General features: G+C 39.6%; 1 protein-coding gene across 1 annotated transcript; it reads right to left on the bottom strand.

Moving 5' to 3' along the window:
- Positions 1-8,864: 8,864 nt before the first annotated feature.
- Positions 8,865-12,566, bottom strand: LOC124147099. The gene is made up of 2 exons (XM_046517722.2): positions 10,430-12,566; positions 8,865-9,876 (listed from the first exon to the last, which is right to left on the bottom strand). The coding sequence occupies exon 1, from the start codon at positions 12,037-12,039 to the stop codon at positions 10,609-10,611; it is 1,431 nt and encodes a 476-aa protein (XP_046373678.1). The 5' UTR covers positions 12,040-12,566; the 3' UTR covers positions 8,865-9,876; positions 10,430-10,608.
- Between the last annotated feature and the right edge of the window lie 345 nt (positions 12,567-12,911).

Below are 12,911 nucleotides of genomic sequence, written 5' to 3'. Positions count from 1 at the left end.
TGTCGGCGTTTAGATCACTGCAGCCAAGCCTGAGACGGGAGTGTATAACCTGACAGAATCTTGATCCATAATTTGTATCAAAGTATATACCATTCCTATCATTGCTTTTTATAAAACTTTTAAAACTTCCTAAGCTACTGGCATTGGTGTATTCAATAGGTAGTGAGTTCCAAATATTAACTGTATCTGAAATAAATGATTTAGCATAATTATTTGATTTACACTCTGTGGTTTGCAGCTGTGAGCAGTTTCTCAAATTATAATCACTTGCATCCGAAACTCTATTTGAACCCCATTTCACCTCACCTCTGGGAACAATGTCAACTTTTCGAACTGCTGGAGAAATGGAGGTCACGTATCTACATGTTAACAGTGGTGTTGAATTAACAAATGAATACTTGTCATAAAGACAAAATAGAAACATATATCCCATAAAGTATAATATGCGACTTAGCTGTAGTCATATTTACCAATAGTTGGTGAGCTTCTCCCTTGACATGATGCTGAAGTTGAAGGCGGGGCTACCTGGCCAGTAGATCGTGGACGCGCTGTGTGCCCAGGTAAGGTCCACCACTTTCATCTCACCGCTGATTACAGGTATCAATACGGAGAGACACACGAGTGCCATGTTATTCTCCATGGCGTCCTCCTGTCAACAGCTTGAGTTTATACCAACAAGTGTGTGAGCATCTACAGCGTTCTGATCGGACGTCTCATGCAAACAACTGTCACGCTGAATAAAGCTGCGGGACATGCGAACCAGGTCCAAGCAATTGTTTCAGCTGAGCAGACCAAACTGTCGAGAACCTGCGCAGGGCGTCAAAATGCAGTCAACTCAGCAAATCCAACATGAATAATGTTTTTACCATGTCCGAATGGTGAGATCTGATTGGTTCACGTGATCTTGACGCTTTTCTCAAGCAATGTCACGAGGATTATTTTTTTCTGCCAAACATCTACAGTTTATTGACTAGATTTATTTTGTTATTCATTTTTACCTGAGTTGGGAGGAAGTGTAATTGTATGGTGCAAATACATTAACACGTGTAAGTTTATGTCCACAGAAATGATTTTAAAATTTTATGTAATCATTAACATATAACTTAACATATAAAAACAAAAACAGGCGGCGTGATCCTATATTTGTTTCAGATATAAGTTATTTACTGGTTGTTTCCTCCCCGTCTATAGCGTCTATAGATCTTATCAAGGGAAAACGTGCTACATGTGGCTGCAATAAGAGTTGTCCGATTCCTGTAGGATCAGCAACATTAACCTGTCTGACCTTAAACGTCCAGATTTTACATGTAAGTTGAGTGAGTAGTAGCTATCATAAGTTGTTGCAGGATCATTCGGGATACATGGGATTTTATGCGTCCCGCGTAAGGTTTTATACCAGGACCCGAAGGCGAGGAGGCTCGTGGTATAAAACCCCATGTACCCCGGGTTCCATTGACCGTGTGCGAAATACGCATCAGTCGGAAAGCGCACGTTAAATCTCCAAAGTAAGTAAGTAAGTAAGTAAGTAAGTAAGTAAGTAAGTAAGGTTCGATTGAGCTGAGGTTAGCTTGCGCTCATGATAAAGTCGGAATCGATCAATCGACTCTGCTTTAGATTTCTATTATATAAGGAAAGGGTTTTGTCGCTTTATTCCATTGACTCGGAAAAAGCATGCGGTTGAAAAGCGGCGGATAAGGATTTATTCTGTCTCTCAGAAGACTGATTTGCTCGTGGCGGGGTATAAGAGATTTATTCCCCCGCTGAGAAATGTATTCCCCTCCAAGGCGGGATACACATTTTTTTATTAAGATCGCGTGGACCAATCAGATCTCATCATTCTGACATAGAGGTATGATAAAAGAACAAGTACACCTTATGCAAACACTACTAAAAAGTACAAAGTACAATTAAAGTGATAAATCTAAAAAGAATCTAAATCTACATCTTGATATCTGTCTAATAGATGTTTTATAAAAATGCCTTTGCATTTTGTCTTTTTGGAGTTGGTCATGAAAGAAATGTAGAATGACTTGAGGAGTTTAATCCATAAATATGACAAGAATTAGAGGAGGGTCATTATTTATCGGTACATTATTGCATCAAAAACCTCCTGTGAAATATTTACCTGTAACTGTACGCTCATGACAATCTAGAAGAGTGAGAAAGAAAAAACTAAATATGTCAAACAAGGGTAAAGCAGCCTTTGCGGAAGGACACACGTAAGACAGTTAACAGATGCGTCATGTAACCTCTCAACGGCCGTTACCAACTTGATGCAACGTTACAGACAGACAGGGCGGACCGCTGACAGGCCAAGAACAAGCAGACCCAGGGTGACCACGCCCTATGATGACCGGTACTTGCGTACCTTGCACCACCGCCCTGCCTGTCTGTAACGTTGCATCAAGTTGGTAACGGCAACACGGGAGCAACCGAAGGTTCGTGCAATATGGGCGTGGGTGGCTCCCATCTGTACCATACCCAAGGCTCGTTCACGTTATTCGACTGTGAGTCGTGGCATTTCTTTTGTGTTTTTTTATCACTGTGGATGTCTGACTTGCCGTTGCAATCGTTTTATACCCTTACCCGCACGTGCATTTGCAGTTGTCCGTAGTGCACGTGTTTTTCACTTTTTCGCGTGTTATCTAACAAACATATAACAGACGATTAAAATATTCTGCATACGCTATTGTTGTATTTAGGTTATTTGTTTTAGATAGACTTCATCGGAAAAAAAATATACTTTGTCTGAAATTTATATTTTCAGTTGGTAAATTTTCTTTTAGACGTCAGTTTATAATTATTTCGAGATAGTGTCACTAAAGTTCACAATAACAGTTTTACCATTTTTATGAGAAAATCATCTATAGTAACTAGAATAGGTATAAATATGGACGACAGTAAGTTGTCACTTTGTGGCTGACTAATAAACTCGCTCTTTATTCTCTCAGGTCTTGTGTTATTGTGTGGGTGGGGCGGTCCCAGTGATATTGATATTATCAGCATCCAAGTGGGTTCTTTACTTATAAAATGTTACACAGTTCTGGCAAGGACAGGTTGTAGCAAATCACACAGTTTCCGCACAATATCAGTGACATTCTTCAGCAATCCATGTTTACTGTAATAGGCGATTATGCTTGTCGTAAGAGGCGACTAACGGGATCGGGTGAGTTGGTTGATGCATGTCATCGTATCCCAATTGCGTAGATCGATGCTCATGATGTCAATCGCTGTATTGTCTGGTCCAGACTCGATTATTTACAGACCGCCGTCATATAGTTGTCATATTGGAAGAGTGCGGCGTTAAAAAACAAACCAAAAAGAAGAAGGATAAATTGTACTTACGGAGTATGTTCAGAGTTGAACGAGTAGGATAGAGAGCTAGATATTCTTTATCTCCTCCAATTGAATGAAGATTACAATATGCAGATATGATTATGTTACATGTTTAACATGAATTGGGGGTATAATTACACATGTGCATAAACATACAAGTTTTTTAGCAGGTATCGCCATTTCCTTATAAAGCGGCTTACATTAAGTATTACTTCTGCCCACACATCTCTTTCTAGTTCCATAATTCATTCTATTGGACATCCACCAAGTAAAAATGCAAGAATAACATTATCATCTTTTTCCCAAATCTTAACAAAAGCTCAGTGTATGTTGCTATACTTGTTTACCTTGAATGAATAGCTGGACCCAGTATTGAGCAATACCAAGTACGTGAGTAAACATAACCGGTTTACATTGTATAATCTTTAACCTTGACCTGCTGGCAGGTGTCAATCATTGTCTGCAGGGTTAGTTTACATACGGTTCACAGTAGGTTCACAGTGCATTGCTTTGTGCGTCATTACCCTGGAGCCTTTATACAGTTCTTGGGCTGCGTTCAGGCATGGACCTGACCATGATTAAACTTCTGACAACTTTTTCGTGCACTTACTTACACTCACGACCCCGTATAATACGAATGAAGGATTTCGCCCGTCCAGAAGTTTATGTTTATGCCTCTCTATACTGTCGCAGCCACAAGTGAAGGTTGCCCGATGTTATAACACTGCAAACAAAATCCATATATACAAGCTTGTATATGCTTTGGAAAGATGATTTATCCAAAGCATATACAAGTTTGGAATGATGAGATATACAAAAATATACAAGTTTGTATATATGACATATACAAAAATATACAATTATGTATATATGATGTATCCAAAATTGTTTTTCTTTGTATATATCAGTAAAGGGAGATAATTGTTATGTATTCGTGTAAAATTAATTGTATATGTGCAAAATGAAGGGTTTTAAGTTGAGCACTGTATTATGTAAATGTTGGTAAAGGGGGATATTGCTATGTATTATTCTATAATTGATTTGTATGTGCAAAAAGCCGATCAAAATTATTAGCAAGTTACAAATAAAACTGATATAGTGGCGTGTAACATTACTGGAATGTTTAATTAGTACTCCTCACTGTTAGCGGGAGCCCTTTCTCTCCTTGCAATGATATTGACGGGTAAGCGATTGAGGCGTCTGGTACTTTTCCTGGCGCGGTGCTTATAAGTAATTATGACATGGTTTATATTTGTATTGTTTAGGGTGTTACAAAATGAAACATATCTATGTCTTTTGAGTGATTGAGTGATTGTTGTTTAACGCCGCACTAACAATCGTCTAGCTATTCGCGTCGATTGTTCCCAAGAATTATGGCTCACATTTAACCGTCCCGTTATTTTGCAGATTGTTCTCTACATTTGTGAAATGGCACACACCTAAATCCTTCACTTTCCCCAACATTGTTAAACATGTATGCAAACTGATCAACATGTCTTTATGATATTTGATAAGAACGGGATTTTATGGAATGTGTCAATGCTACCATACTGCTTTACTAAGACGCGTGTGCGAGCATGTGCACGTGCATTTATATTTGTGTACGCGAGGTGCTCATGTATATTTGTATATGCGAAAATCCGATCAGAGCATTCAGGACAATGGTGCTTGTGCATACAACAATACACGGTGATCATATGTCTCAAAGTTGAAGCTCCATATCAAATAAACGCCCAAAGTTAATTCATATCGGAAAACACCACATAAAGCCGGTCACAGCATACATTTCCTATTGTATTTGCGTTTGTTTCAATGGTGTAAAAAACGGCTTTTAGAAACTTGTAATGTGTTTCAAGATAGAGAGCAAACTTGTTACGATTCAAGATATGTATATATTTAATACTAATCACAAATAATCAAGTCATTGTGATCCTCACGAGTTATGCAGATTCGCGTATCATTCAGTTATGTGTTAGAAATATTACATTGACAATTATCTGGTCATCTCCGTTTTATTTAATAACAGTAACTCCAACGTATGTTTCTTGACGTCCCCTGAGGCCGTCGGGTAGCCTGGTGGCTCGTCACGCCGAAGACACGGGTTCGATTCCCGAATTGGGTATAATGTATGGAGCCCATTTCTGGTGTCCCCCGTTGTGATATTGCTGGAAAATTGCTAAAAGCGGCGTAAAACCATACTCACTCACTCACTTGACATCCCCCTACTGTGTGAAATTCGATGCTGAGTGAAAAGCTGATTTAAAGGGCATGTCATTCTTTGTACTAATACAGTTAATCTATAAATTCCAAAAAGTTATTCTCTGGTAAAGGATCCGTATCATATGGATGATACATGTTTTTTATTGCAGATACTGGGGTAATAAAAGCACAACAGAGATACTTTCCCTTGCCACTCTGCAGTACCGTCAAAAGAACCACCAAACTGAAGCGCTTGTAAATCATCCTCTCCATAGCCTGTTCCTGGTTCCTATCACAACAAAGGATGAAGATCCTAAATGTCTACAGAGATGGCAGGGGGGGGGGGGAATCATTCCGCATCTGAGGGAGAGAACATCCCGTCACTGATAAGGCCTACATATACATGTACACCAAGATGTTACATCCTTGTTTCACAGGATCCTTGTTTTGTTAGTGAGAATATATCAGAAAGAATGTTTCAAAGTCCATGTTTGTGTCAGATGGCTACAAGGAAGTTCTATTTCATCCCTGCGAGTGAGTGTTTTGACGACGCAGTCAACAACGTTCAAGCCAGATCAGGATCGAATCGTAGAAGTGTGACAGAAGTATTCCTGTTGTGGTAGTTCTCTTGCACACCTGCATTTTGTTCAACATGTTATAAGAAGATGGTCACAGAGACGGGTCCTCGCCATATCGCTCCAAAAATCCACACAATATTGCGCGACAAAGCGATAATACGAAACACAATGACAAAACAATAGAATTAGACGATGGAGCGATAGTACGACACGACAAGTTGATAGCGTGACACGACATAGGGATAGAACGACATGTTATGGTGATAACATGACAATTTATCACGATGAATTCGAAGCAATAAGGCCATAAAGCGATATGGTCACGCGATACGATGATATGGCAAAAGAACAACATGGTAATAGAGTAATATTTTGATATGACAATATGATGGTATGATAACAGACCGATATTGTGTAATTGCGGTATGACAATGTGACGACATGACAACACCTTTAACTGAAACTGAGGCTGATTGGCCAATTGCAAATGCAAGGAGCATAATATTATGGAAATGACCCAAAGTAGTGGCAGAGCGACATCATGACCCGAACCATAACAATATACATGATATATTTCATACCTTGTTGTCTTCATATACATACTTAATAATTAAATTGTCATTGTTTGAATCGTTCAAAGCGCAACAACGACCACATGCATATTGCAAAAGAAGGATAGTAACACCACATTACAATAGGATCAATGCACGTTCATGGTGGGGTGGTTTTGACTGGTAGCAACTGTTTTACCTGTGACGTCGGGCCACGTCTCACTGAAGCTCAACGGAGCAGCCTCGTAGGTCGATAGGAAACAGGAGACTTGCAGTCAGTCAGTTGTAGCCAGGATGTTGAAATGTGAGCCAAGACACCATCAATTCCTCTGGTATCGATACGAAAAGCATGGCACGTCAATTGAGTGACCAAGGTCGAGCCGTCCCCGTGTTACAATGGCTTCCAAGGCCCGCTTCATGCGGCTACGTTATTTGCAATTCTCAAATTCTCAACTGAGCCGCAAGCAGTATATACCCCAAACAGCGATGGAACATTGTTCAGCGACATTTGGGTAAGCGATTTATGCCGCACTGAGAATATGGGTAAGCTAGGGTGCACCGACATCGGCAGATCGACAGATTTGGCTTTGGCAGCAAAATAATGTAGGCAAATTTCTCTCACACAGGTAGAATATACCTAGTGCCAGGCAACTGAACGACCCAACGCTATTGTGATGAAACTCTTCAGCCGCATGTTGTTTCCATCAAGTTATCCTTCAATACGACAATGCTAGACTGCATACAACATGTGCAACTGTTGATCTTACTTCTATGAAATCAAAAGGCAGGAGAAGTATTCTCATCATTCAGGAAATAAAACATGAAAGAGAAAGAGTTTGAAAGAAAAAGAGCCCGCTCACTGTTGAGAATTTATTTTACGTTGTTCCCCATAGTACATAGTGCTTTTTGAAGAGATCTACTTGTACTTTAGGGAACCCAAAAAATGTACTTACTGCATGCTCCCAATTTGATCTTGTCACTTCCGACAACGAATCGTAAAAGAGAAATCCTGTATATAAACGGACATACATAATATTATTTTAACAGACGCGTTGTACATGAATAGCGAGTGAGTATGATTTTACGCCGCTTTTAGCAATATTCCAGCAATATCACGGCAAGGGACACCAGAAATGGGCTTCACACATTGTACCCATGTCGGGAAACGAACCCGGGTTTTCGGCGTGACGAGCGAACGCTTTAACCACTAGGCTACCAGACCGCCCCACGTGAATACGAAAGAGGGTGTCAAAATCATTATGTTTACAACCTCGATCAACTTCTATTCCCTCTTATCAAAAAAGATTCCATACATATATCTTACATAAGACACAAAAAGTGGTTGTTTTTAAAACTTTAGTTCTTTGTTCTTACATGTATGTTATGAAACAACACTATTTATCAACGATACTTATTTTGGTGTCAGATGTGGATCTATGCCACTATTTTAATTATTCGAATACTTTTTGAGGTTTGTTTTCGGTAAAAAATACAGAGTTTATGTAATTTTATAACCAGGTAAAGATGAAATATCATTTGTTTTAAAAAAAAAAGATGAATAAGTCAAACATGACGTCTGTTGTAGTCGCCCCATTGGTTTGACGTCATATCACCTTACAATAAGTGCATATTGGCTGTCAGGATAATTATAATATGACAACTACATGCTGCTTATGATACTAAGAAATGGAGGACATGAGTGCACATCAACAAATATTAAGTACATATAATTGTATATATATTATAAACGTTCTTTTATCTGAAGCACTTGTTTGAACTCCAATGCTCAATGTGTGAATGTGAATGTGTCGAAACGTAGATTGTTACAGACAGACAGACAGTTTATTATAGTCTCACCTCATTACAATGATTTATACATACTTCTAAAATACAAAAAAATATATCTCAAATACATATCATATGTAAAAGTATACAAGTATAAAATGTAACGAGCCACCCTATACAGGGTTACGAGAGACTTTTCATAAAAAGAGCATATTAAAATATAAATAAAAGGTACATAAACTACAACGCATATAAAAGTAAAACCATGAATTAAGAATAAAGGCAATCATATCTTTTAGATAAAATGTTAAAGCAGGTTTTGGCACTTAAATATATCACATCTTGGGAAGACAGGATAAAACTGGCTTTTCTCCTCCTTCTCCCCCCTAACACAACAAAACACACAACTACAACATATTGGGATACTGTACGGTGCACTGACTGACCGCAGTTTATTCTTCAACAAGTATTCACATTATCATGAACATCGTCCGCATCAGGAACATCACCAGCATCATGACCATCAACCAACCGTAATTTACATGAATATTCTATATTCGATGCTTCATATTTTCAACGTGTACATATACACAGGCATCGACGCCTTATTACGTATTCTAATGGCTCGTCAGCGCATACTCATCAGAGTATATCCCAAATCCATACTCTCACAACTGGAGTGTTCGAGATTTCAACTATGGATACCGATCCATCTCACGACGTATTATCATGGCTCGCCAGGACAACTTGCAAGCAACGCATAACATCCTGATCATCATATGGACGGCCGCAGGTACTACACACATAAATAATAAAAAATATAGATTCAACCGACGTGTACTCCAATCGGCATCATACATAACTGAACATGTTTAATATAGCCAGCCCGACTGCACCGCACCTGAGAATGAAGTTTCAACTTCCCGCCTTTACTTATATACCCATTACGAAACCAGGTTACCTCCCTTTGTTGTGCTTTCCGACGTTAGGAGAAAATAATTTCATTCTAATTCGTCCCTAAAACGAAAGAAATTATATTTCTCCTCCTTCTCCCCCCTAACACAACAAAATACACAACTACAACATATTGGGATACTGTACGGTGCACTGACTGAGGAAACAAAGAACGGGCAATTCAAAGCCCCAAAGAAAGAGACACTTTTAATCTATTTTCGATGCTGTCCTTAACATAGCCATCTTTGGCACTCTCGCTCCTCCAGCGACCATGTCGTTTAAACATTCTATCAGGGATGCCTCTATTGGCTGCCACTGTTGCTCCACCTGACCTCAAACTATGCAAACCGTAGCATTTAATGTCAGGTACGTAAGGCTTAAAGGCTTCAATAAATAATTCCCTCAACCGAGTATAAGACATCGGTTTGTTTTCGGCTCTAAATATATAGCCATCACTGGTCTTGGACAGATTTCTGAAAAGATAAGTTTCTGAATTAGTTTCTTCCTTTAATCCAGATTTTTCCAAGAAACATTCCATACACTTCACAGGACACATCTTTGTCCCTGTTCTACCAATAACCAACCAAGCTCCATCTCTGTATACATCGGTCTTGGACCTTTCTATAAACACAGTCATATGAGAATAAAAAAACAACAAATCGCCATGCTTAATATTAAGCAACTCAGCAGACCGCATAAAACCTGCGAATGCAAGCAAACACATACACACAGTTCTCAAATTATATACATTTTGGTTTTGCATTTTGCAATCAAACATCCTTTCAAGTACTTCAACCGTAATAGGCTATTTCTTTTTAACGGGTTTAACTAACTTCCGTTTGGCTGCCTCCAACAAATTTATCACCAACGTGTTGTCCGTGGGAGTGGGTAAACCAACAATAACATGAAAGTGTCGAATACTATAAAACGCTGACTGTACGGGCGAAAAAGAACCCGACCGCTGTATCACTGACAGCAAATAAAGCGCACAATGTAAGGGAGATAACGGTAACCCTACAGGCATACCGTTAGAAACAGCCCACTTTCTCCAAGCACGGAAACCATACTTGTACTTTCTGCACGTGGAAGTCGCTCTGGTATGATTAAGCAGTCCCGGTATTGCTTTTGCTAATTCCTTCACACTCGGCGGTAGCTCTGCTATCTCGTCACCAAACACGTGATCAAAAACACCTGTAACAGGAAATTCAAAACTGAACCCGAATCGCCATCATGTTAAAATTTAAATCATAAACACCAAACACACCATTGCTTTGTCTGCTTGGGACATATGCATCTTTGTAAGTAGGCAGATAAACCACTTCCTTCACCTGTGAAACAAACTCTCCCCTAGGACATAACAATGGCCAAAAAGTAGCTGAATACCAAACAGGAACTATCAACGTAGCCCTGCCTTGACACATTCTCAATTGCCGTAATGACCTAGATATCAAATATACAGGTGGCACTATCCAATTGTTGCCTTCAGACCAACTCATGGTAAATGCATCCACTCCACATGATCCAGGATTCCAATATCTGGAATCAAACCTAGCAACCTTGTTGTTATAATACGAGGCAAATACATCTATATCATATGGACCCCACATACTCTGTATGTGCTGATATACAAAATCACTGATTCCCCAATCGTCCGTGTCCACAAGCTTGCTAAGATAATCTGATCTCTCATTTTCTGACCGGGGTATCCACTGCATTTCAAACTGAATCTGACCTTGGAGACAAAGGTTAAAAATATCCATAGCAATACTTTGCAGCCCAGATTTCATAGATCCTTTAGCTACAATCGATTCAACATTTTTATTATCAGAAAACCATTTGATCCTGTGTGACTTCAGCAAAGGGAGAAAACTCTGCAGAACCATATACACTGCCTTTAATTCCCTGTGTGTAGAACTCAACGCAGCTTCTTCCACCGACCACTGCCCATGAGACTGTTCCTCACCAAACTGTACACAATACCCTCCGTAGCCGACACTACTGGCATCACTGTATACCACTCTCGTTACTATGGACTGATCACACCATATTCTCTCTGTATATTTATTTATTTCATGTAACCAAAACTCGAGTTGATGTTTGCTGTACTGTGTCAAAACAACAAACTCATTCCATGATGTTATACTTACCGTCTGCATAGACAAAGCCCTAGTCATGAGCTGAGCGACAGATCCTACAACCAAACTCATGCTTATCACCTGCCCCACGACTGAAGCCACTTTTCTAACCGGGACAATCCCGCTACCTTTCAATAACGGGATGATACTCTGATGTAACTTATCAATCCCTCGTCGATCAACCTTCCGACGAGGGATTGATAGTTTCATACACTTCGTGTCAATTATTAAGCCTAGCCATTCCATAACCTGACATGGAGCCCACAAAGATTTTTCACTTTTTGGTAGAAAACCGGACTTTATGAGATCTTGCTTGACAGCATTTCCAATAATCGTAGTATTAGCCATAGAGTCACTGGACAAAATACCATCATCAAGAAAAGTAACAATTCTATAGCCTTTGTAACGCCAATACTTTACCAACTGACGGGTCACCTTGGTGAAAACATAAGGCGCCGATGTAAGCCCGAATGGCAAAACAAGAAACTTGTAATATGTCATTTTTTGACCAGTCCCCCATGAGAAACCTAAATATTAGGTATGAAGAGGAAATATGTCAATATGGTGATAAGCCGAGTGAATATCAAACTTTACAAGCCAGTCATTTTTGTTTATGTACATCATGGCTGTCCTCCAATCTTCATATTTCACCGATTGTTGCCATACATGCTTGTTGACCCATGACAAGTCTAAGATCAGTCTCTTCTTACCTGAAGATTGGATTGACACTGACAAAGGATTAACAAATGTAGGCTTTATATCACACTGCACCACTAAACCTTTTTTGAGTAATTGAGACACAGCCTCTGATACAAACTCTTCGTGCAATCTAGCAGACTTGTTGTTGCCTAAAACCGTATTGGGTGGTGTTGAATAAAACGGAATTTTGTATCCATTTTCTATGATATCAGTGACGTAGTCTGAACTTCCGATTCGACGCCAAAAAGCAATGTTTTCTTTTAGCCTATCCTTCACAATGATTTCTGCATGGCCCTGTTCATATTCAAAATAATCATCAGTCAGTAACACATGATTATCACTATGACCTACGTCATACTTAACTTGTGAGTCAGTTTCTTTATTAATGGGCAGATCCTCCTCCTCGTCCTGTAGTCTGAGCGGGTTGTTGTTCTCCGGACATCGGACATTGACGTCTGAAATGGCCAAATCCCCCACATGAGAAGCACGCTCCACTTGATGAGTTCCTCCGAAAGGGCTGATTGAACATGGAGAAGCTGTTGACTGCCGCTGGCTCTGCAGAAGAGACAGTAGCACTAGGAGCACGACCACCACGTGGTCTATAGTGCGGACTGCGTGCAGAACGCCCCATCTTGGACTTGATTTTCTTGACAGCTTTATTTTCTGCTCTTGTA

This window comes from Haliotis rufescens, unplaced genomic scaffold (genome assembly GCF_023055435.1).
Source record: "Haliotis rufescens isolate VD_foot unplaced genomic scaffold, xgHalRufe1.0.p SCAF_1, whole genome shotgun sequence".
NCBI classification, from domain to species: Eukaryota; Metazoa; Mollusca; class Gastropoda; order Lepetellida; family Haliotidae; genus Haliotis; species Haliotis rufescens.
Note: the sequence above shows the minus strand (reverse complement) of the source record. Positions and strands in the feature narration are given on the sequence as shown.